We start from the raw sequence: 27,051 nt of genomic DNA, 5'->3' as shown, positions 1-27,051 counted from the left end.
AAATAAATTATCTTATGTTGTTTGGTATGATATAAAAATCAATTACAGCAAAGCGAGGTTGAGTGTTCGATTTTTTGTGCATAAAAAAGATACCAATTGAAAACGTTTACCTTTTAATGAGCTGATCCGACTCAAACAGAATTAATTCTAATTCATTAGACTGAAAATATCAATAAAAAATCTTTAAAAAAATCAGTTAGAGTAACATATTACACTTAACTAATTCATAATTTACATCAAAATCATCCATTCTCAAACCTAAACCTTAGCTGGCTAAATTTCTATTTGGTCCTCCAAAGATGTTTTCTTTTGATTTTTAAGTTGAGTTCTTAGTTAGTTAAGCTACAAACACAACTGATAAACTAAATTTTTTAAATTAGATTGCTTACCTCCACTTTGAAGTTCACTCCTCCAATTTCTTCTCTTTTTCCTTCTTTCTTTCTTGCTCAATAGTTGAACTAAAGTGCTAGAACAAGGTTTAGTTTAATGTATTGGGAAAATTATGGCCAAAGTGAGGGTTTTGAGAAGCTTTAATCAAGCTTCCATGGAGGTTTAGTGAGTGAAGAGAGAGAAAATGAAGGTGAAGGTGGACGTCCAAAGGAAGAAGAAAGGAAATAATTTTATTTATTTTGAATGTTCAACTTTATTAATTCATAATTATCCCAAAATTTCAATTTTTAAATATTAGAATTTATTACATCATGCTTATGTCATGATGATGTCATAAACTTTTTGATTTTTTTGGATTTTTCATTTCTTTTCATTTCTTTTTCATTTACTTCTTTAATTTAATTCTTGATTCCGAAATTTTATTTTCTCCAATTTTATTAGACAGTTAGGTCAGGAGTCAGCTCTATGGGTCAATTGACCAAATTGCCCATCGTCGGTTCTACCCGGTTTGCAAATAATTCAATATTTCTTCCGGATTACTCACCTAATTATTTGACCGGCTTAACAATTCTTTTTCCTGATTTTCTCTTTTCCACTGTGTTCGCAATAGTCCTAAGGACAGCGACGTCACATTTTACGGTTTGAAATTTGAGTTTAAATCAACTTCGCAATCCTTCCCGAGAAAGTCACCCATCACTGTGACTCTCGGCTCATTTAACCTATTTATACTTAACTAATTGATAATTACTAATTATTTGTGTTTAAGGCTTATCTAGTTATCTTAGATGTGGTTCTAATCCCCTTAATTTTCTGGACCGACACCATTCACTGGAATAGTGAAATATACCGGGCTATACAAATAGGGGTGTTACACTGTGTAACTTTCTGCCCAAGAAAAACTTCATATTTGACGACACAACCTATGACACAAGTTATGCTATAGTTGTGCAACTTTCTGTTTCTTTAACTCAACTTCAAAATTTTCAATTCAACTCTAATTTCTTCCAAATGGCTGCTCTGATAAAAATACACCAAAATTCTCTAAATTTAACCTACAAAACAAACAAGTTCCAAAAATTAAACTAAGAAGTGTAAAAAGGTAAAATTGACTAAATATATGCTAATATCTATAGTAATAGCTATAAACAAAGGTAAATTATGTGCAAAAATTATACCTAAATAATGATATAAAATACATGCATCACCAATACACATCCACAATCGATGTGAGATATAAAAGATCTTAAGTAAATAAGTTTATGAGAAAATTATTATTTAATTCTTGTATTTAAACAAAATTAACTTTTGGTCCCTGAAAAATATATTATTTAATTCTTATATTTTACTTTCGTTAAATTATTTAGTCCTTTTATTAAATTTTCTGTCAATTAATGCATGTCAAAATATTATTGTCCCTCTAATCAATGAAACTAATTAATTAATTCCTCTATTTTGAAAAATACTACTATTTAGTCTCTTTATTTTAGTGAAATTAATTAATTTATTCTTATATTTAAAAAAAATTCCTAGAGAAAATTTTATTGTATAAAGACTAAATCTAAATTTATTTTTTTTTTTAAATTATTCAAATGATTTTTATTCAATTCTCTAGATATCATTTTTATGTTTTTTGCTAGAAAATGATTTTCTTAAATTATCACCTTAATTACTCGGAGATTTAGCTAAATTGATTAATAATTTTAAGTGTGTAGTTTGTATCAATTTTTATCAAAAAATGAAAAATAGAAAGATAACGAAGAGAAGAAGGGTGTGGTGTGTAGGGAAAAAAAAAAAGAGAGTATAAAAAAATAAGAGGCAAAAAGTCAGGACAATTTAAGTATAAAACACATAATAGGAAGAATTACAGAATTAACGGAATTAAATTATAGAAATTAACTAATGTATTTTTTAAAATATAGGAACTAAATAATTAGTTTCATTAAAATAAATAGATTAAATAGCACTTTGAATGACATTAAACCTTTTACTAACATAAAATTTGACGAAAAAGATTAAATAATTTAATAAAAAATAAAAAATAAATAGTAAATAATAATTTTCTCTAAGTTTACATATATAGTAGATGCAATTTTCGATCCAACCTAAACTTCTTTGGTTTAAATCTATATTCAATTTAAAATAACACAAGCCTCAATAGCATGAAAAATTGATTATCAACCACATAACTTATATTAACTGACTTAAAATTTATCCGCTTGAATTAACACAATTAATCTAAATTTTGATTTTATTTTTTTTTAAATAAAAATTAAAATTTTGACTCAAAATAACATGCAACTAGTAAATAGATTCAAACTTAAGCTAAAATGTTATATAACGGACTCATTGATATTCGAACATGGGACTTCATAACGCTGGAAACGATTATAAGAATTTCATGATTAATGATGAAAATCCCTTTACTTTTACCTTCATTTATTATTAAAATTCATAAAATTTTAACCGAAATAACAAAAAAAAAATTATTAAAAGTCTATTAATTTGAGTAATTTCAATTTTAGAATCTTTGGACTGTTGAATTCTATTCGAAATTATTATTAACAATATTTTAAAAAAAATACTGAAATTTAATTTAAACTTTTTATGCTGATTTGATTTTTATTTCAAATAGAAATCAAACTAAAAATAGTTAAATTTTTAATTTGATTCTAATTTAGTTAATATTTTGATTCTGTTTTTATATATTTTGGTTTACAGTTTCATTCTTTTAATTATTTTATTTTATTTCAGTCCAGTTTTATTCAGTTATTAAAAAGGTTTTAAAATAATTTTACCCTGTACAGTAAATTTAAATCATCATTGAGTTTTAAAGTATTATATAATTGTTTTATTATATATACTTTTTTTTTTGAGAATTATTATATTATATTTTTTTTGAGAATTATTATATTATATTTATTTTGAGAATCATATTATATATACTTAAGACAGAAAGAATTGACATAGTTTCCCTAACAGAGCCTTTTTTTTTTCCCAAAAACTCAAAATGTTAATGTTAAATTATTAAATCATAAAAGTAATTTATTTAATGGTTCTTCAAAATCTCATATTGGATGTGAAGTGTGCCTATGTGTATATAAAAATAAGGACTTTATTAAAATTGTCATAATTTTAACAGTAGTCTATTCTTTTCACTGACTCATGTGTGCGTGTATTCTATTTATCGATAAAAAAAAGAAAGTCTCTTGAGTGAAAATAAGAGAGAGCTTAGTGTTTTAGTGTGACCCTGGTTAAGGTCTATGAGTGTGTAACACCCCTAATTTTTTTATATATTATTATTGGGCTTCGTGTAGGTATCCTCAATTCGCGGAAATTCGACGGTTAATGGGATGCTGAATTTCCGGCCAGATGCACCAGCTACCGGAAAAGTCTCCGAATTGGATCGAGGTTTTGGCTACCCCACCATTGTCATGCATCCCGAGCGCGTTCCCGAAGTCGGAATCGGCAAAGGTAAACCCGAACCTTACTTTTTCGTAATTTTCTAGTGCTTAAATCCATAAAATAATCATGGTAGCTTAGAAAATTACGATTCTTTTTGCAATAGCTTAGTAATATTTCTAAGGACCGCGGGGCAGAGTTTTATAATTTTTAGAGCTTATTTGAGCAGTTTTTGCAAAAATGATCAATTATAAGGACTAAATTGAAATTTTACATATTGTGATGGATGATTGATTTGGTGGGCCCAGGAGGGACTGTGTGATGTGATTGAGTTGTGGACATATGGATTGTGAATATAAAAGTGTCTTTTGAGCCCTTTTGCAGGTTGGGTAGGTCCTAGGTATAGAGGAGATTCTGCCGGATTTTCGGCACGACTTAGGACGTATTGGTCTTTTTCTTTGTTTGTATTGAGTCAAATTTATTAAATGATTGTAATAAAATTGTCAGGTGAGCCGGAACAGCCTTCTTCCTCCGCCCAGCCGCCACAGTGATTGTCGTCAAGTCTGTGAGTAGAATATTAATTTTAATTGTAATTTCGATATTATTATATGTTCAAGCATGCCCATGCATCACTTATATGCATATATTTATGTAGTTAAACTCTAGGCACGATTTATGTTGCATTCATAACTGTTGATGTGCCATGGATGTTGTTGTGGTAATTTGGAGCAGTGTGCGTGCGTTGGAGTGCGTGTAATGTGGTGTGGACTATGGATAGGACGGGGTAGTCACGGCTTGAGTAATTCATTTGGGACCGATCCTTCGAGGGTAGTTCTGGCTTGAGTAATTGTGGGACCCTCGATTTGGTTATTAAGTGGAAGTCCGAGCTTGAGTAATTCGGCACGGGTTGGATTTAAGAGAGTCGTATAGGATCGGCTCCATATGTTATGATTGATACTACAGCGTGTGTGAGTGCTCCAATTTAGCTTTCTGATGCTATGCTGTGAATTTATTGCTGATGGTTCACTTCATTCCAAAGGTTGCATTAGTTTTAGATAGTTATAGAGATTATGGTTAAAATTGATATTTTACTCTCGAAACGCTCACTCCTGTTCAAAAATTTTTACAGGCCACAGGAGGATATTTTTGAGGTTAACCTGCTTTCTCCCTCGCAGGTCAATTATTACTGTTTGTATAAACTTGTTAAATCTTAAAATTTCCGCATGTGTTAGAAATGTTTATTTGATTTGGGTCTGTAAACTAAATTATTATTTTGGGACCTGTAAACTTAATATGCTATACATGTTTGATGGATTGGATGAGGGAGCTGAGCTCCCATTTATTTTTTATGTTGATGAGTATGTGGAGGGTGAGCTGAGCTCCCCAAATGACTATATATTGTGTTTACAGGTCGGGTGAGTCAAAAACTCCCCGTTGGAAAGTCCATTTTTATGGTCGGACTCTGTCCGTTTGTTTTCTTGATATTGGGCCCAAATGGGCCTTAGAGTTGGGTTAATGAACAGTTAGGCTTACTACGGGCCTCGAGGGCTTTAGGCTGGCCCAGGTCCTAGTGCCGGTCCGGCCCATAGGTTGGGTCGTGACTGAGTGAGTCAAACGTGCTCAGAGACTGATCCTTTGAAATCTCACATCAGATTAGGAGAGTGTGTGTGTGTGGGGAGGGAGGTGGGATTATATAGAATAAAGATTTTGTTAAAATTGTCATGATTTTAACAGTGGTCCATTCTCGTCACTGATTTATGTGTGCGTGTGTTTTATCTATCGACAAAAAAAAAAAAAAATATATATATATATATATATATATATATATATATATATATATATATATATATATATATATATATATTTGAATGAAAACAAGGGAGAGCTGAGTGTTTTGGTGTGCCATGGTTGATGTCTTTGAGTGAGTTGAGCATGCTCAGAGACTAATCTTTTGAGATTTCACATCGGATGTGAAGTGTGCATGTATGTTGGTTATATAGAAATAAAGACTATAAAAATTATCATGATTTTAATAGTGATATATTATTCAAATTTGAAATCACATAATTTTGGAAACAACTCCAATATAATCGAAATAAATCTCATTAATTTTTATTTTAAATTATTAAAATATTTTATTATTAAAACTTATTCAATATTTTAATAAAAAAGTTAATATCATTTAAATATTAATTTTCATATAATTAACATCTAATTAAATTATCAATTTAATTTAAAAGATGTTTTTATATTTTTCATAAAAAAATAATTTAACGGTATGAATTTAGAATACAATATCTTAATTAAAATAAAATAAAATAAAATAAAAATCTATACTATTTTCTTTAAAAAAAATACAAATTAAAATATGACATAATTAATAACTCATATCAAGAAAATGTAACATCACAAAAGCAGTCTTACTTATATATCAAAATTCAACTTTGAGTTGAAACTTTTATTAGGTTTTTTTTTTAACTCTTAAATAATTAGATTTATCTCAATTACTACACATTATCTATTTTACAATAATTTAAATTGAATTTACTTTATTTACCGCAGATGTCATTTTACTTGATAAACTAATATGATAAAGTAAAAAATATATATAAAAAAATGAAGATGGGAATTTAAACAAAAAATTATTTCTATCCAAAATATTTTCTCTAATTATTCATTTTAGGCTGTTAATTTATCAAATTACAACACTATAATTTTTCTACCAAACTATTTAAAACAAAAAGAAAAGAATTTATTAAAATATTATATATATATATATATAATATAAATGTTTAAATCGACTCTCATAAATTTAATTATTGTGCATCTTTTTTAATAAATATAAAAGTAAACTGCTCATTTATATAATTTGCTTGAATATTGTAGCTCTTATTTTCATATGAAAATATTAGTTAAATTAGCTTAATTTTTATCCTCCTAAATTTTACATGTTAAAGTCTTAATATTTGAAAATTAATTTGAAAAATTTTATTTTTAATATGTATATTTTTATATGTTGACCTTAAAATTTTTTTAATTGTGCACTGTATATGAGATATAAAAATAACTAAATGATGTTTACAACAAATTATATATATATATATATATATATATATATATATATATATATATATATATATATATATATATATATGCGCGCGCGCGACCATATAGTGACGGACCATATAGTGACGGAGGGGCTGTGACCCTCAAAATTTTTAAAATTATAATTTCATCACAAATTTTAAAGATATTTTCTCAAAAATTACTGTTTTCCCCTAAAATCTTTAAATTTAAAATTTCATCAATAATTTTTAGTATATTCTTTTAGAAAAATACCATTTGCCATTCTTTTTTTTTTTTTACCTTTTCATTTCTATATAAATTTTATTCATATTTTTATATTATTTAATTTTAATCCATTAATATTTTATATTTTTATTTTAATCCCTATATTTTTATTAATATTTTACTTAGTTTCATTTTAGTATTTATTTTTAGCCCTAAAAGATTACTCTCTGGTTCCACTATCGATGGCAATAGATCAGATTTTTTGTCGGTATTTGATCTAATCGAACTCTAATAAAATGAGTTTGAGTATTATGTAATAGAGTTTAGGTGAGTTTGGTTTTAAAAAATAATACCCATAATAAGTTCGGGTCATGTTCGAATTTTATATATTGGTTATCCGTTACTTGAACCAGTTTATATAAATTCTTAATTAAATATAAAATATATATTTTTCATAATAATATTTATAAATTTTATATATTTTATTTAAAATGAAGTGAAATTTAAATATTTTATGAAATTATTAAAATTTAAATTATTAATAAAAATAATTTTTCATGTAGATTATTATTTAAAATATAAAAAATTAAATAATTCAGATATTTTTCAAGTAATAATAATCAGATTTATGATGAATTTGAATAGTTGATAAAAACTTTTAATCCAATTTGAACGAGTTAAAATTTTGAGAATATTAATCTAGTTTAAATTCAACTAAAATAATTTTTACAGGTACCATAACCGATATTATCTCTAAGTTTCAGCCATATATATATATATATATATATATATATATATATATATATATATATATATATATAATGTCACTTTCCTTCTAGATTAAAGCATTAATATAACGTGCAATTTCTTGTTAAACAACTCCAGCGTTCAAACAATAAAAGTATAGTATATATGACGATGAGGAAACTAACCATATATAAGTCAAAATAATAAAAAAAAAAAAAATTCTGTTATATATAAAGCTATTAATTCCTCTAGAATTCATATAATGCCAACTTAGCACGGCATTTTCTGCATACATCTTCAACATCTATAAGGTACAATGTATATATATACGTGTGTGGTCATCAATCATCGAGAATCTTTAGCCTTGTCCTTCTTCTAGATCAATTTTTTTTTTATATATTTTTTTATTATTTTAATTTCGTTTAAAATCTAAACGTGAAATCATATAAATATTAGAATTTAATTGTAATATTACTTAAGTCGAAACTCATTAATAATTATAAAATTTTTATATGATATTATATTATTCGTTTTATTATATAAAATATCAATAACGGTAAAAAAATAAACATTGATTATTTTGGTTATAGTCATTCAAAGTTCAGACGCATAAATTACATATTTGATAATATAAAAAAAAATAATGTAATGAATTACAATTAAATAATGAATCAATTACATTCAAGTAATATAATGATAATTATATATATAAAAATAAATATAAATATAATTATTTATTTTAATTTTTTTCATTTATTCTTAATATTATTATCATTGTCATCACCAATATTATCGCCATCCAGCCACCACTATTACACTTGAACACTGTCCATCACTTAGCCATTATAATAGCCATCACCCATCAAAACTCTCATCCAATCTCACTTATCACCACTGTCACTACTACTTAATAACCATCATTGCCACCGCCATTGCTATTACGATCACCATTTAGTCACCACCATTACCACCACCACTTGGATACCAATATCATTGGACCATCAATAATGACTATTATATTACATTACACTTTATCAAACATTTTTATAAATATAAGTAATGTAATCCATATCTACTGTAAGTGTGAATCAATGAAATAATTAAAATTTTAACATTTATCAATTTCTTTTTGTCGACAATATAGAGAACAAAAATCAACTAAAATAATTAAAATAAATTATATTTATAAATATAAAATAATTAAATTAACTAAAAAGATTAAATAATTAAATTATATTTATAAATATAAAATAGTTGAATTAACTAAAAATCAATAAAGAAACAATACACAATAAAAAAGGAAAAAAATATTTTATATAATAAAATGAGGAAGGACGGCCACTAGATATAATAATCTTGTAGGAGTAAGACCAAGGAATTTTCAATTAAAATAGTCAAAATTGAACAACTCATTTAGTGGAAAATTTTAAGTATGAACCTTCCTTCCAAGTTCATCTTTTGTGTCAGCATCTCATTTAATTTCTATTAAAATTCAAATTTAAAACCTAACAAATTAAAGTTGGTTAGACTCTGAGCAAAAACAATGCAAAATTGGTCATGATCACCTTCAAAACTACACAATTGCCCTTTAAATTCTAATATTACTTTTAAGGATGATAATAGATCGAATATTTGCAAGTATCTGACTCAATCGAACTCTAATAGGATAAATTTTTATAATATATAATTAAATTTAAGATGAATTTGAGTTTGAAAAATAATATCCATAATGAATTTAGGTCAAATTCAAGTTTTGAGTATTGAATATTCGTTACTTAAATTTATTTATATAAATAATTAATTAAATAAAAAATATATATTTTTATAATAATATATATACATTTATGTATTATATTTTAAATAAATAAATTTACAATATCTTATATAATTATTAAATTTTTAAAATATAAATTATTAATAAAAAAATATTTTTATATTAATTATTAATTAAAATACACAAAATTAAATGAATTTAAATAATTTTAATAATAATAATTAGATTTAAAACAAAACAAATTTAGATAGTTAAAATAAATTTTAATTGAGTTAAAAATATATTCAGATATTAAAATTTTTAATCAAATTTAAATTTAAATTCAAATAAAATGATTTTCACGTACTTTATCATCAGCACGAGAGTAAATGGAGAATATATTATTTTATTTTTTTTTTGTTAGAAATAAGTCCCAGTTTTTCTGTTTCTCTGCTGTATGAAAGGTTACTGGTTTCTGCAGGTGAAATCCACAGTATAGCACATTTGGTAGATGTAGCTGATTGGTGCTAAAACCAAACACTTTCAGTGGTGAAGTTGTAATTATTGTTAATCACAATGTCATTTCCCAACCTCAACCCATACATATGGTCTCCTCGGCTTGCCAAATTTGAAAGAAGCCACTGGTTTCTCTTCCCTTTTCCCGGCAAAAATAAATCCAACTGAGCAATTGATTGAATCGGTTCAATATGTCTAAACTAACCTTTCCACTTCTGAGCCTCTTCCTATACTTACTCATAACATCTATACCCTTCCTTGTAATTTCACAAAATGTTGACACAGAGCTTGACATCCTCTTGAAGCTCAAGCAACAACTGGGTAATCCACTGTCTCTACAGTCCTGGACCTCCTCATCCTCGCCGTGCAGTTGGACGGAGATTTCATGCGCCGACGGTAAGGTTACCAACCTTTTGCTCAGTAACAAGGACATCTCAGTAGAAATCCCGGCAACAATCTGTGACCTCACAAACCTCACCATTCTTGACTTGTCCTTTAACTACATCCCCGGAGGATTTCCAAGAGCTGTTTTCAACTGCTCAAAGCTACAAAGGTTGAATCTTTCTCAAAATTATTTTGTGGGTCCAATCCCGGATGATATTGATCACTGGCTTTCAAATCTCAAATATTTAGACCTCGGAGCTAATAACTTCTCCGGTGACATTCCGCCTGCGATAGGTAACCTAACGGAGTTGCAGTACTTGTATCTGAATTCAAACCAGTTCAATGGGACGTTTCCGAAGGAGATCGGTAACTTGGCCAACCTTGTAGAATTAGGCTTGGCCTATAATGGGTTTGTGCCTTCAACAATTCCGGTGGAATTCGGCAAGCTAAGCAAGTTGACATTCATGTGGATTAGATATGCCAATTTGATCAGTCCCATCCCAGACAGTTTTGCCAATCTTTCAAGTCTTGAGCATTTGGATTTGGCAGTAAACAATCTGGAAGGTAGTATTCCTGATGGGTTATTTTTGTTGAAGAATTTGACCAATTTGTATCTGTTTCGCAATAAATTGTCTTGGGAGATCCCCCAGAAAGTAGAAGCATTGAATTTGGTTGAAATTGATCTTGCTATGAACAACTTGAATGGCTCAATACCGGAAGACTTTGGCAAGTTACAGAATTTGAAACTTCTCAGTCTATTTACCAATCAGTTATCTGGTGAAATACCCCCCAGTATAGGCCTTATTTCTACACTGAAAACTTTGAAGGTTTTCACCAACAACTTGAGTGGGGTCTTGCCACCAGAACTAGGCCTCCATTCAAAGCTCGAACATTTTGAGGTTTCAACCAATCATTTCAGTGGCCAGCTACCAGAAAATCTATGTGCTGGAGGTGTTTTGCTAGGTGTTGTTGCATTTTCAAACAATCTCACTGGGGAGGTTCCTCAATCGCTTGGAAACTGTGACACTTTGCTCACGGTTCAGCTTTACAACAACAAATTTACTGGCGAAATACCTTCAGGTATTTGGACAGCAGTTAACATGACATACTTGATGCTAAGTGATAATTCATTTTCAGGTGAACTTCCAAGCTCTCTGGCTTCGAATTTGTCCAGGTTGGAGATTAGCAACAACAAATTTTCTGGTCCAATTCCTACAGGGATATCTCGTTGGGTGAATTTGATTGTTTTTGAGGCAAGCAACAATCTGTTTTCAGGTGAAATTCCAGTGGAAGTGACCAGCCTACCTCTTCTTACTGCTCTTTTCCTTGATGGTAATCAATTTTCAGGTCAACTTCCAACCAAGATAATCTCCTGGAAGTCACTGACTACTTTAAATCTCTCAAGAAATGCACTTTCTGGCCAAATCCCAACAGTTATGGGGTCTTTACCTAGCCTTTCTTACTTGGACTTATCTCAAAACCATTTCTCTGGCAAAATCCCATCCGAGTTAGGCCAACTAAAGCTTCTAGAACTCAACTTATCCTCCAATCAACTTTTTGGGCAAATTCCGGATCAGTTTGATAACCTTGCTTATGAGAACAGCTTCCTGAATAATTCTAATCTCTGTGCTGTTAATCCAGTTCTAAACCTTCCAAATTGCTATATTAGACCCCGCAGTTCCAAAAAACTGTCCTCTAAATTTCTTGCCATGATTCTGGTTCTTGCCATAGCTATTTTCATAGGTGCTGCTATATTAACCTTGCTTGCATTTAGAGGCTATCAGAGAAAGAAGCAAAAACGTGATCTGGCAACATGGAAGCTGACCTCATTCCAGAAAGTGGATTTCACAGAAGCAAATATTTTGGCAAGTTTGACAGAAAATAATCTGATTGGAAGTGGAGGGTCAGGAAAGGTATACCGCATCGTTGTGAACCATGCGGGAGAATTTGTTGCTGTTAAGAGGATTTGGAACAGTAAAGCATTTGATGAGAAGCTCGAGAAAGAATTTGTGGCGGAGGTTCAAATCCTGGGCACAATTAGGCACTCAAATATAGTGAAATTGTTGTGTTATATTTCAAGTGAAGAATCAAAGCTTCTTGTTTATGAGTACTTGGAGAATCAAAGCCTGGACAGATGGCTTCATGGAAAGAACAAAAGATCATCATCAGCGGCAAACTCGATCCATCATGCTTTCTTGGATTGGCCTAGAAGGATGCAGATTGCCATTGGAGCTGCGCAAGGATTATGCTACATGCACCATGACTGCTCCCCACCTATCATTCATCGAGATGTCAAGTCTAGTAACATCCTGTTGGATTCTAAATTCGAGGCAAAGATTGCAGATTTTGGACTTGCCAAAATGCTGGCTAAGCAAGGACAAGCTCACACGATGTCTGCTGTAGCGGGCTCTTTTGGTTACATTGCCCCAGGTAAGAGCATAAGATAGCTTCAAAATGCTTTGTCAAGTACTCGCAAAAAATTTTACTCGATTGAATAGTTTTAGCTGTAAAAGCAAAAATGAAGCCTCAATCTGATATGTTTTTTTTGCTTGTATTGCAGAGTATGCTTATACAACAAAAGTGAATGAGAAGATCGATGTTTATAGCTTTGGAGTTGTTCTCCTGGAACTGGTGACAGGAAGAGAAGCAAATGTTGGGGATCAGAATACCAGCCTTGCAGAATGGGCATGGAGGCGAAATTTAGAGGGAAAGCCTATCGTTGATTGCCTGGATGAGGGAATTAAGGAATCATGCTACCTGGACGAAATGACCACTGTATTCAAGCTAGGACTCATTTGTACTAGCACTGCACCATCTACAAGGCCTTCTATGAAGGATGTTTTGCAGATTCTACGTAGAATTTCTCCGAGGAATTATGGAGAGAAATTGGGAAGCGAATTTGATGTTACTCCTCTTCTTGGCAATCCTACTTATCTTTCTAGTTACAGGCGAAGTAATAGAGTATCAGATGATGAATACGATATTAGCTTAGATTACAGCGTGTGAAGTCTGATAATAGTGCTTTTTTCTGTCTTTTTGGAGTGTATTATATGCTATAGTCATGAAAATAATCATTAGGAAGCAAGTTTTGCAGCCAATTGCTTACAATTATATCGCCATATTTAGTTCCTCTGTTTTCAAAAGCTTTCTGCTTCTTCCTTCAGCGAACTATATTTTGATTATGGTGAAGCCCATGTACCGGAGAAATCCTAAAACAAGATTTGAAATGAAAAATTATTAATAAAATAAAATAATTTATCATAATAAATTTAGTTTGAGCTAACTAAATTCACTTTAGGAAATTGCTAAAGTAATTTTTAATTAACTAATTTCATTTTAAGAAATTTCTTTTTAGAAAAGACATTTAAAAAAATTAATTGTTTTTTTTAAATTAAAAAATTTTTAGAAAAGACTTTTGAGCTTAATTATTTCAAGGTATATATATATATATATATATATATATATAATTGGATCCAATTGAGATTCGAACTTAAAACTTCACGATTTTTAAGATAATTCCAATATTGAACAATCATTGGAATTTATAAGGCCTTTTAATTGATAAAATTTAAGAAAAATAATAATCACCCTTTGGTGAATAATTCTAAATAGTTTTTTCTTTGTTAATTTTTATTTTTAAAAATTTTAGAAAAAAAAAATTGAAAAAATTAATTATCCCTTGGTGGACATCCACCAAAATATAATATCAAACAATTAATTTTCTTAATTAATTTTTATTTTAAAATTTAAGTAAAGTAAAATTAGGTTAGGGTTATCTTTTTTGTAACAACTTCACTGTAGCAATTTCGTACATTCTACTGTTCCAGTGACCGGTGTCAATCCGGACAGTTAGAACGTTTGGAAAAATATTTAGACTAGAGTGAGGAGTCATAAATAACTCAAATAACAATAAAAAAAATTTAGGAAAAATTTTAGAAATAAAATACAACCAAGTTAAATGAGCCGGTGCCCTAGCGATAGGTAACCTAGTAGGAAGTTGCGGTTTTCGTATCTAGGAGTCCTAATGCTAAGAGAAAATTTATGAAATAATTTTTGGGACTCCAGAGAAGAGTCATTGAGGTTTCTATGGCATTAGAATGCCAAGAAAAGACTTAAAAAAATTTTTTCCATCGGTACAGACGATTTTGGCTAAATAAGCCAAACGGAGGGCATTTTGGTCATTTCGTCTTCGGCGATAATTTTTTACCGATTTGTCAAGTTAAGTAAATAATTATTATGACATAAAATATGAATAAATATTGCTAAAAATTAAATTAAAAATGAGTAGTAAAGAAAAGAAAAAGAAAATGAAAGAAATTGAGAATTATGACATCACATGATGTCATTAAAATGCCCCCACCCAATTACAATTTAACAACACACTTAAATTCATTTAAAATGGGAAAAAGAAGTCAAAATAAAGAAACAAATTCTGCTTTCTTCTTTCTCATTCAGCCGAGACACCTCTCTCTCTACACATACCTTCATTGTTGCTCCTCCTTCTCACTAGAATTCTCATAAAAACACACCATAAAACCACTAGCTTCTTTCATAAAAACTGCTTCTTACATCTTAAACTCTCTCTTGCTAGCAAAAAGAAGAAGGAAAAGGAAGGTTTTGCAAGCTTGGGAGTTAGCTCCAATAAGGTTAGTGTCCAATTCCTTTTCTCTTTTCTTTAAATTTCTTGTTAGAATGATAATTTGAGCTAGGATATGTGAAATTCCATAAAAAAATAAATATGTTAAAGTGTCATCCTATTTTGGGCAGCCATGGACTTGTTATGGTTTTGATGATTTCTTTGAATTAAATGAGTGAATAGGCTGCCCTTGATATGATTGTATCACTTAAATATTAATTTATGAGTTTAGTGTAAGAATTTGAAACTTTGGAATTTTAGGGCTAGAGTTTGAAATTCAAATATGGGGGTAGATGCAATTGAACACAAAATGATATTGTAATGGTCATTTAGTGACCATTTGGTGTAGTTTGAATTGAAAATGGAGTGATTGGTGACATTAACTAATGTAAAGAATTAGACTGCCTTAAGTGTGCATTCTGGACCCTTTAACTCCAGTGTGCTCTTGGGGTTATAACTCAAGCTAGGTAACTCCAATCAGTGCAAGGCTAATTGAAAGTTAAACTAGACACAAAATACCACAACTTTAGTGAAGGAACCCTGCCTAGAAAACCAACCTAAGTGGCCCTAAAAATTGACCTAATCAGGGTGACCAATATGCTGTCCCTGGAAAATGACCAAATGAACAATGTTAATTCATTTGGTCATAACTCAGTGTAGAAAGGTCCAATTGACCTGAATTTTATGCCGATAGAAAAGCTGAGACATAGCCCTACAACTTTCATGAAGAAAACAAACCCAAATTTTGATCATAACCTATTCAAAAACTCACCTACAGTTAGTGTACAAAAACTGCCAATATCTAAGAATTGCCCAGAAATTCTGGGTAAAGGCAATCCGATCAGTTATGGTGAAATAGCCATAACTTGAGCTAGAAAACTTTAAATGGGGTGATTCAAAAAGTGAAATGTAACTAGACACAATAAAGAACAACTTTAATTAAGAACACTTGGCCAAATTCTCACTGTAGAATGGCCTAATGGAACAGTGAACTCTAGTACTCAATAATTAAAATTTGGATTTATTCTCCATTGGTTAGAAGTATGGATTGACAACTAATGCCAACACTTTTGGAAACCAAAATGTGGTAAATCTATGTGACTAAAACTCATGTAACTATTATATATGAGAAAGTCAATAATTTGACTTAAATGACCAAATGAATAGTAACCTTATATGTTAAGTACAAATATTCAGGAAATAACTTTGTAATATGCCCTAATAGGCCTAGTGTGATTGGTTTGGATAGGTTGGCATGCCAATAGGGTTCTGATAGCAGTACTGCGTATGGCTTCATGCCATTCTGTGATATGATAACCTATGGCTATACTGATTATGATGTTATACTTGGCTTTATGCCTTATTGCTTTTATGGCTTATTAGCCATTCTGTCTGCACATTGGGAGACACATTGTGACTGATGGTGTGACAGCCCGAGGTACCTGGTACCCATGCTAGTTTACCCGTTTATCCAGTCCTATCAATTTGTATAGGTTACTTGGGCATGGAAAAGTATAAATGAAATTGAATTGATTATTAAAAAAAGTAAGGAAATTAAATATCAAGATAAAGAACAAGAATGATTACAATAAAAAGAAGCTCAAAATCATTAAGAAAACGATTAATAAAATGTTAGAATGAGTTAATATCATAAAACGTAATTAGCCTTCGACTAAACAATAAGTTAGTAATTATTTATTTCTTATAAACACAATAACTAGGAAATTTTTACTTTTATTTGCATATTATATTTTCTTGTATTATTGGCACTACTAAGTTTTATGCTTAGCGCGTCGCTTTTGTAACGCGTAGGTACTGAAGATTTGGACAGAGATCCCAGTAAACCACAGACTGGGTGAGGCCGTTCACAGTTCTGCATAGTGTCCGTGTCACCTCACAGACTTTAGTGCATTGGTAGGATACTAGGTCCCATTTTGGTATTTTATACTGTTTGCATTTTGTAATTAAACTTTCATTTTCTCATATATAAATTGAAACTTATGTAATATAATTTGGTATGAATATCAGTATTTGTAAATTTATATTTATAAATGAAATGTACATGATTATGATGTTAAATGAATGAATGACAAATGGAAGAATTTTTTAGAATTGATGAGAAAATTGGGAGTTGTGGAATTGAATGACTATTAGAAGTGTTTTTCACAGGTTCCGAAAAACTGTTTTTTCCATTTTTAGCCGGTACTCTGCCGGATTTTCTATAAAATTTTCGGAACCTCAAATGAATTTAAAATTTTAATAAATGACTTAAATGAGTTAAATTTCACAAATTGCACTTCATAACGATGAAGAAATAAATTAAGGAAGGATAAAAATAATTGAGATAAAATATGGTGTTCCGGTACACTGTGTGGCATATCTTACTTGGCTACACTGTAGATGGGTAAGGGGTGTCACATTTATTGGTATCAGAGCCTGGTTTAGGCGTTCCTAGGCATCGATAGATAGAATAAGATTGTGTGCATAACATGCATTGCATTCATATGAGTCGAGGTGACACTAATACAGATCTGTTTTCTTTGATTATTTTAGGTTAAGGTATGGACCCAGAATCACAGAGGGCAAAAGAGAAAGAAGTAGTAAGCCGTATCCCGACTAGGATTTTGAAGTCCAGATCTGCAGAAGAGTCAGAAGGGTTCAAGGTTGTCACCTCTTCAGTAATGCATGTAGATAGGGCCCATATAAATTATTTTATGTATTTTGTATATTATAAATATTTTGTATGTTGTAATGTAAACTAAGAATTGTAAACTAAGAATTTGTAAGTAATATTTATGTGATGTAAATTAATAAATTGATTAGTTCATATGTAATTAATTTGTATATCATGTAAATTATAAATTTATTCAATTAGTTTGCAAATTATGTAAATTAATGGAAATATGAGAATTTTGATATGTGAATGGAGTATGAAGGAAAGTGGATGAGAATGAATATGAGAATTGAAATACATGGATGATATTGAAATATGAGATGATTATGAGATTTTATTTTGAAAATATTATTGAATTTCAAACAGGTGAATAGTGAAATACGTCAAATGGTAATAGAAACAGGGGAAACTTCGCTGGTTTCTCCATAGAAAGATAATTGATATTAAAATATAACAATAACAAAATTTTTAAAGGAATAAAATAAGATAAAATAGGGTGCTCAGGCACTGAGTGTGACATGTCTTGCTCGGCTACACTGTAGTCGGGTAAGGGGTGTTACACTTACTTTCTTATAAATATATCTTATTTTAGCTGGCTAATAATTAAGCAATTTAAGGTATTTTTCTATTGTATTTTAGTGTGTGGAGAGCTATTTCATACTATATTCTTTTCATTCTAATTAAATTTATTCAATTTGCACACTAATCACTATATATTCACTTAGTTCTAAATTAATTAATTAAATAATAACAAAAGTTTTTTTTTTTTTTTCTCATGTTGTGTTCTTGCCCTTCTAAGCTTTTCAAGATGCCAACAAAACTCCCTTATTTTAAGGGAAGCAATTCTAATTTTGGGTACCTAATGTCTAAAAGATGCATTTTTGTCACTTTTTATATTTTCTACATTTCCAACATGATATTGTTAGATTTAAGACATTCTCAATGATTTTATTGGGCTGTTTGCATATGAAATAACCTTTTCAATCGCTTTAAAAACATTTTTTCTTTTATAAATTTTTAAAATTTTAGTTCATATTTGATTGTGTTTCTATAACCTAATTTTGCAAAATCAATTTCCATATTATAGAATGATAGAAATAATTTTTAAAAATATCTAGATTTTTCTTATTTTAAGTTGTTTTTATTTGTATGACTTTAAAATATCTAGATTTTACTTTTATTTTTAGATTTGTCAAATTATTTATAGATAAATGGAATAATTTTGCTTAAATAATCTATCCAATTTTTGTTTTTAAATAATTAATCTTGCATCAATAAATGTAGTGCTTTTTATTATATTTCAATTTGATGTGTAGCTATCATGGTAAAAGTTTGAAATTTTCTATGTAAACTTACTATTTTTAGTAAATTTTATAATTGTTTTTTTTACAATAGTAAATTTTATAAGTTTACTGTTTAATTTTATGTTTTCTGCATTGGCTTTATTTTTGTTAATTTTTATGGATTTGTATAATGCACAAATTTAAGGTTTCTTTTTCTATGTCTTAGTTTTATGTCTTAGGCATCTCTAATAACTATGGCATGAGTTTTAGGCTCCCTTTATTTTATGAAAAATAATTTATATACGAAAAATATTTTTCATAAAAAAAAATATTTTTCATAAAAATAATTTTTAATGTTTGGTTATAATATTAAATTAATAATATATATTAATTTTATGTATATAGAAGTATGTTTACATTTTAATAAGATTATTAAAATTTATAAAATGAAAAATGATTTCCTCTTTTGATAAATGGAAGTCATTTTCTTTAAAAATAACTTAATTTTTCCTTTAACTAGGAAAATATTTTCTGTTGATCAATTTTTCTGAATGCCCCAAACACCAGAAAATACGAAAAATATTTTCTAGAAAAATATTTTTCGTAAAACAAACGAAACCTTAATATTAATTTATGACTTGATCAAAATTTATTTTTTTTTTATTTTTAATTCTACCATTTTTGACAAAATAGGAATTTTAGTATAATTCAATTTCCTTTGTTTTCTAATGGCATTTTAACTTGTTCTTTTATATTTTTCATAAGTTGGGAGATCCTAATAGATTGAAATGTGGTAGAAAATTTAGAATTTAACTAATGAAAAATCTTTAGCTAAATTCTATTAGAGAAAGAACACAAATCCCATTATATCTAAAAGTTTTATTTTAATTTAAATTCTAATTTATTTTTAATAATTATTTTTATTTATTGCAATAGATTTTATTTAATTCCCTGATGTAATTTTCAGTTACCTAGATTTTTTACTTAATAATTTTAATTATTTAATTAATTAAAATAAGTAAAAGTTAAACAGACATACTCAATAAAATTAATATTTGACACCACTTTTACTTATTAAATTATATTGTCGATCAAAATTTCATTAATAAAACGTTGATGATTACTAATAAAATTTGGCAATTGATTTCGTTTTTTTTTTTTTTTTGTGGTGAATAAAATAATTATAAAAATATTAAAATTATTTTATATAATAGAAGGAGAAAAGGCGTAAGACCAAGGAATTTTCAACTGAAATGGTGAACATTTTTTCAATTAAAACAGTCAACATTGAACAACTAATAGATATGTGGATAGTGATTGAGTAGAAAATTTGAAGCACGAACCTTCCTTCCAAGTTCATCTCTCGTGTCTTCATTATTATTTTTTATTTAATTTTTATTAAAATTAAAAATATTTTGCAAACAATAAATTAAAGTTGGTTGGACTTTGAGCAAAAACAATGCAAAATTGGTCATCATCATCTTCAAAACTACACAATTGCCCTTTAAATTCTAGCATTATCATCAGAATTCTGATAAAAAGAGAAGGGAAAATAAATTCACTAAGTGACAAGTCTATTAAATTATTGATAAAAAGATGAACAAATTAAATCACTTAACGAGCCTTTCCTATATATGACTATATTTTAGCATAATATCATAGTATATAATTTTTAATATAATGAAATAATAGCTGTCCAAATTGACAAAAAAAATAAATAAAAATTCCTAATCCGTTTGCCCTTGAATTGAAATGATTTGGTGGATACAGTTGATTTGTACTAAACCATACTTGGAGTGTATATATATATATATATATATATATAATAAAATATATAAATAAATTCACAAAATCATGCCATGTATTTTAAGAAGGCGACTTAAAATTTTGTCATTTATTATTTTTTTTATGTAATTTTTATTAATATCTGTTGATATATATGCTACTTGATAGAAAATGCTATATATTTTTAAATTGATTTTATTTAAAAATATAAAATATTTAAGATTTAAATAATATAAAATATTTAAATTTTTATTTTAATTAACTTTTTATCTTCTTTTAATTATTAATTATAAAAAATATTTGAAATTTAAAAAATAAAAAAATATTAGATACGTTTATTTAATCATTTAAAAATATTTTATTAAATTTAATTATTAGTATTAAATAATGTTTGACTTAATAATTTTATTTTAGTAATTATTAGTATTACATTAGAAAAACATATTTACCTAAAAAATGAGATTAAAAAAATTTTCATGGAAATGGCTCATTTTCATTGTATTCCTTATCATTCAATGATGAATCAATGATACTAATATTTAATATAATTAATTAAAATTTTTAATATTAATAAAATTTTAGTATGATTTTAAAAATAAAAAATATAAATATTAAAATATATTATTAAAATAAAATAAAAAAATAATTTGTAATACACAAAAGATATGACTAATTTAATATTGAGGTTAAACAGTTAAAATTATTTTTTAAAAAAACATAATTTTAAATATTTTTGAAAACAAAATTTAAAAAAATTATTATATTATTGTAATATTTTTATAATTAAAATTTATTAAATTTAATTTTAAACTTTTTTAATAGCCTTTGATAAATATATCTTTAAAGTATTTTTCTTAACGGGAATACTCGTAACAATTAATTATTATTAGAAGCAATCAACTCATCCAATCACTTTTAGTGGTGGAAATGTAATTAACAAAAATCTCAGTGTCATTTCCACATCCCAATCCATGCATATGATCTCCGCGGCTCGCCAAATTTGAAAGAAGCCGTCAGTTTCTCTCCCCTTTTTCCCAGCAAAACTCAGAATCGGTTTGCAAATGTTCAAACTACCCTTTCCATTTCTGAACCTCTTCCTATCCTTACTCCTAACATCGATACCCTTCCTTGTAATTTCACAAAATGTGAATACAGAGCTTGACATCCTCTTGAAGCTCAAGCAACAACTGGGCAATCCACCGTCTCTACAGTCCTGGGCCTCCTCATCCTCGCCGTGCAATTGGACGGAGATTTACTGCACCAACGGTAAGGTTACCTCACTTTTGCTCAGCGACAAGGACATCAAAGTAACAATCCCGGCAACCATTTGCGCCCTCAGAAACCTCACCGTTCTGGACTTGTCCTATAACAACATCCCCGGAGAATTTCCAAGAGTTGTTTTCAATTGCTCAAAGCTTCAAAGCTTGGATCTTTCTCAAAATTATTTTGTGGGTCCAATCCCAGATGATATTGATTTCCGGCTTTCAACTCTCAAATACTTGAATCTTGGGGCTAATAACTTCTCTGGTGATATTCCGCCTGCGATAGGTAACCTAACGAAGTTGCAATACTTGTATCTGAATTCAAACCAGTTCAATGGGACCCTTCCGAATGAGATTGGTTACTTGGCCAACCTTGTAGAATTAGGCTTGGCCTATAATGGGTTTGTGCCTTCACCAATTCCGGCGGAGTTTGGTATGCTAAGCAAGTTGACATTCATGTGGATTAGAAATGCCAATTTGATCGGTCTCATCCCAGACAGTTTTGCCAATCTTTCAAGTCTTAAGCAACTGGATTTGGCAATAAACAATGTGGAAGGTAGTATTCCTGGTGGGTTATTTTTGTTGAAGAATTTGACCTATTTGTATTTGTTTCTCAATAAATTGTCTGGGGAGATCCCCCAGAAAGTAGAAGCATGGAATTTGGTTGAAATTGATCTTGCTATGAACAACTTGACTGGCTCAATACCAGAAGACTTTGGCAAGTTACAGAATTTGAAGCTTCTCAATCTATATAGGAATCAGTTTTCTGGTGAAATACCCTCAAGTATAGGCCTTATTTCTACACTGAAAACTTTTAAGGTTTTCACCAACAACTTGAGTGGAGTCCTGCCACCAGAACTAGGCCTTCATTCGAAGCTCGAATTTTTTGAGGTTTCAGCCAATCATTTTAGTGGTCAACTACCAGAAAATCTCTGTGCTGGAGGTGTTTTGGTAAGTGTTATTGCGTTTTCAAACAATCTCACTGGTGAGGTTCCTCGGTCGCTTGGAAACTGTAATACTTTGCTCATGGTTCATCTTTACAACAACAACTTTACTGGCGAAATACCTTCAGGTATTTGGACAGCAATCAGTATGACATCCTTGATGCTAAGTGATAATTCATTTTCAGGGGAACTTCCAAGCTCGCTGGCTTGGAATTTTTCCAGGTTGGAGCTTAACAACAACAAATTTTCTGGTGCAATTCCTGTTGGGATATCTCGTTGGGTGAATTTGATTGTTTTTGAGGCAAGTAACAATATGTTTTCAGGTGAAATTCCAGTGGAAGTGACCAGCCTGTCTCGTCTTAATACTCTTATGCTTGATGGTAATCAACTATCAGGTCAACTTCCAACCAAGATAATCTCCTGGAAGTTACTGACTACTCTAAATCTCTCAAGAAATGCACTTTCAGGCCAAATCCCAGCAGTGATGGGGTCTATACCTGTCCTACTTTACTTGGACTTATCTCAAAACCATTTCTCTGGCAAAATTCCATCCGAGTTAGGCCAACTGAAGCTTCTAGTACTCAATTTGTCCTCCAATCAACTTTCTGGGCAAATTCCAGGGCAGTTTGACAACCTTGCTTATGAGAATGGCTTCCTGAACAATTCTAATCTCTGTGCCGCTAATCCAGTTCTAAACCTTCCAAATTGCTATATCAGTTCTCACAATTCCAACAAACTGTCCTCTAAAGTTCTTGCCATGATTCTTGTTTTTTCCATAACTATCTCCATGGCTACTGCTATATTAACCTTAGTCATTGTTAGACATAATACGAGAAAGAAGCAAAATCGTGATCTGGCAACATGGAAGATGACCACATTCCATAAAGTGGATTTCACAGAAGCAAACATTTTGGAAGGTTTGACAGAAAGTAATCTAATTGGAAGTGGAGGGTCAGGGAAGGTATACCGCATTGTTGTGAACCATATAGGAGAATTTGTTGCAGTTAAGAGGATTTCGAGCAATAGAAAATTTGATGGGAAGCTCGAGAAAGAATTTGCGGCTGAAGTTCAAATCCTAGGCACAGTTAGACACTCAAATATAGTGAAGTTGTTGTGCTGCATTTCAAGTGAGGAATCGAAGCTTCTTGTTTACGAGTATATGGAGAATCAAAGCCTGGATAGTTGGCTTCATGGAAAGAACAGAAGATCATCACCAAGGACAAATTCAATCCATCATGTTGTCTTGGATTGGCCTAAAAGGATGCGGATTGCCATTGGAGCTGCACAAGGATTATGCTACATGCACCATGACTGCTCCCCACCTATCATCCATCGAGATGTCAAGTCTAGCAATATCTTGTTGGATTCTAAATTTGAGGCAAGAATTGCAGATTTCGGACTTGCTAAATTGTTGGCTAAGCAAGGAGAGGCTCACACGATGTCTACTGTAGCAGGCTCTTTTGGTTACATTGCCCCAGGTAAGAGCATAAGATACCTTCAAAATGCTTTGTCAAGTACTCAGAGTAATATTTTACTCGACTCAATAATTTTAGCTATAAAAGCAAAAAAAAAAAAAAAAAAAAAAATGAAGACTCAATTTGATATGTTTTTGTTGCTTGTATTACAGAGCATGCTTATACGACAAAAGTGAATGAGAAGATCGATGTTTATAGCTTTGGAGTTGTTCTCCTGGAACTGGTGACAGGAAGAGAACCTCGTACTGGGGATGAGAATACCAACCTTGCAGAATGGGCCTGGAGGCGAAATGCAGAGGGAAAGCCAATCGTTGATTGCCTGGATGAGGGAATTAAGGAATCATGTTACCTGGAAGAAATGACCACTGTATTCAAGCTAGGACTCATTTGTACTAGCACTATACCATCTCCAAGGCCTTCTATGAAGGATGTTTTGCAGATTCTACGTAGAAGTTCTCTGAGAAATTATGGAGAGAGGTTAGAAAGATGAGTTTGATGTTGCTTCTGATCTCCTTGGCAATCCTACTTATCTTTCTTGTTACAAGCGAAGTAGGAGAGTATAAGATGATGAATACGATAGCAAATTAGATGACAACGTATGATGTCTGATAATAGTATTTCTTCTGTCTGTCTGAAAATAATCATGAAAATATATGCTGTGGTCATGAAAATAATCATTACTGAGCAAGTTTTGCAGCCAATTTCTTACTATTGAATCGCCATATTCCTCTGTTTTCAAAAGCTTTTTGCTTCTTCTAGCAATGAACTAGCGAGTGTATGCTCTAATGGAGTGATCATAGGCGTAAATTGTGTTAATTCCACCCCCAATCTTTTCCCCAAAGATAAAATTTCCCCTTGTAGTTTTTGGTTCACCGCAAACTGAGTTGGCATGCCTCAACATAAAATCTACACATTGTCACAAATTACCAAACAAATTATTTCACGCTAAAGCAATAGCAGCCAAAAGAAACAAAGACAACTGTTCTACACAACATCCATGCATCAGTTTGATGGCTTTTTCACATATTATAGCCTCAGCAAAGACAACAAATGATCAACCTAATTGTCACACCCGTCTATAACCAATAACCTGAAAAATTTATAGAGTTTTCCTTATGTGGATCTACTACAGTTAAAGTGAATCAATTGACCCTTTTTTTTTTTCCCTTAAATTAGCCTTTTATATATATATATATATTTGTTTAAATTGACCCATCATAAATTTAAATATTAAATTCTCTTTTTAAATAGAGAATATATTTTTATTAATAGGAAACCAATTGACGCCTATATATTAAGCATATTATTGTATACTTGTAGTGTATATGCACCTTCACCATATAGTTGTGAGTCTCATCTTTCTAAATTTAAGAGTTAATTATTCTTATACGAGTATTCACTACATTATTTTTCAATGCACTAAATATATTATATAATTTGTCTCTATATTAACCCTAGAAATTTTTTTTTTCTAGATTTACCTCTGGAGTTTTCCCTAAAATATTGCTCATAAAATATAAACACTTGCTAGAACAATGACATGGATAGCATTTGTTTGACATTCTTGTCACAATCAACCGAAGATGTTGTGATACCATGAGGGAATAGTAATATAGAAAGAATTATTGATAAGAAAATGAAAAGTGAATATTATTGATTGGCTGATTCTCTTATATACACAGTACACATGCTTAACCTCCTAACAACTTTTCCCATCTTCATAACTCAATAACTCTAGAAAGATACTAATCCAACTAAGAACATCCAAAAGTATGATTAGATTTTTCCTCTTTGTGAGGGTCAAGGAAGATAGCAACAAATTATAAAATATTTTGAGCATGATTTGTCCAACATTATTATAATAAATTACCAAGAATGACATTCAAACAAAGCATGAGGATCAAAAAGAATATATTTACAACCCAGTAATCAAGCAACTTAAACATATAAATCTAAGATAGTCTGAAAAAGAATAGAAAATTTCACATAGAGCATGTTGGCTTGACCTCCATTAGTCTAGTGAAGCAAAGAAATGACAAGTTATGAAAACAAGACTACTAGATCTTAGATCACCAACAGTATCTAAAATATTAAAATAAATGTATGAGTAAAAACTCAGTGAGCGGATAAATAAATAATAAAAAGAAACATAAAAGATTTTGGTACTTAATAATACCAATTATTATGCTAAAATAGGTTAGCTGAATAAATATCAATTATTTCAAAGTCACATAATGAAGCATATTATTGCATACTCGTGGTGTATATGCACCTTCATCATAAAGTTGTAAGTCTCATCTTCCTAAATTTAAGAGTTAATTGCTTTTATACGAGTATTCAATATGCTATTTTTTAATGCACTAAATATATTATATAATTTTTCTCTATATTGACCCTAGAAAAAATTTTTCCTAGATTCGCCACTGGAGTTTCCCCTAAAATATTGCTAATAAAATATAAACACTTGCTAGAACAATGAAATGGATAGCATTTGTTTGACATTCTTATCACA

At 29.8% G+C, this 27,051-nt stretch overlaps 2 protein-coding genes across 2 annotated transcripts; both read left to right on the top strand.

Moving 5' to 3' along the window:
* Positions 1 to 10,202: 10,202 nt before the first annotated feature.
* LOC131179294 (receptor-like protein kinase 5) lies at positions 10,203 to 13,660 on the top strand. The gene is made up of 2 exons (XM_058145805.1): positions 10,203 to 12,910; positions 13,041 to 13,660. Exons 1-2 carry the CDS (start codon positions 10,288 to 10,290, stop codon positions 13,484 to 13,486), a joined length of 3,069 nt encoding a protein of 1,022 aa, XP_058001788.1. The 5' UTR covers positions 10,203 to 10,287; the 3' UTR covers positions 13,487 to 13,660.
* Positions 13,661 to 21,847: 8,187 nt separating this feature from the next.
* Positions 21,848 to 25,240, top strand: LOC110639778 (receptor-like protein kinase 5). The gene is made up of 2 exons (XM_021790858.2): positions 21,848 to 24,542; positions 24,692 to 25,240. Exons 1-2 carry the CDS (start codon positions 21,920 to 21,922, stop codon positions 25,027 to 25,029), a joined length of 2,961 nt encoding a protein of 986 aa, XP_021646550.2. The 5' UTR covers positions 21,848 to 21,919; the 3' UTR covers positions 25,030 to 25,240.
* Positions 25,241 to 27,051: the final 1,811 nt, after the last annotated feature.

Source organism: Hevea brasiliensis, chromosome 4 (genome assembly GCF_030052815.1).
Source record: "Hevea brasiliensis isolate MT/VB/25A 57/8 chromosome 4, ASM3005281v1, whole genome shotgun sequence".
Taxonomy (NCBI): domain Eukaryota; kingdom Viridiplantae; phylum Streptophyta; class Magnoliopsida; order Malpighiales; family Euphorbiaceae; genus Hevea; species Hevea brasiliensis.
Note: the sequence above shows the minus strand (reverse complement) of the source record. Positions and strands in the feature narration are given on the sequence as shown.

What these genes read in the sequence shown, in the direction of transcription:
- LOC110639778 (XM_021790858.2), top strand. Translation starts at nt 21,920, where the DNA reads ATGTTCAAACTACCCTTTCCATTTCTGAACCTCTTCCTATCCTTACTC. An exon ending in TTTTGGTTACATTGCCCCAG is followed by an intron (nt 24,543 to 24,691) that starts GTAAGAGCATAA and finishes CTTGTATTACAG; the next exon opens with AGCATGCTTATACGACAAAA.
- LOC131179294 (XM_058145805.1), top strand. Translation starts at nt 10,288, where the DNA reads ATGTCTAAACTAACCTTTCCACTTCTGAGCCTCTTCCTATACTTACTC. An exon ending in TTTTGGTTACATTGCCCCAG is followed by an intron (nt 12,911 to 13,040) that starts GTAAGAGCATAA and finishes CTTGTATTGCAG; the next exon opens with AGTATGCTTATACAACAAAA.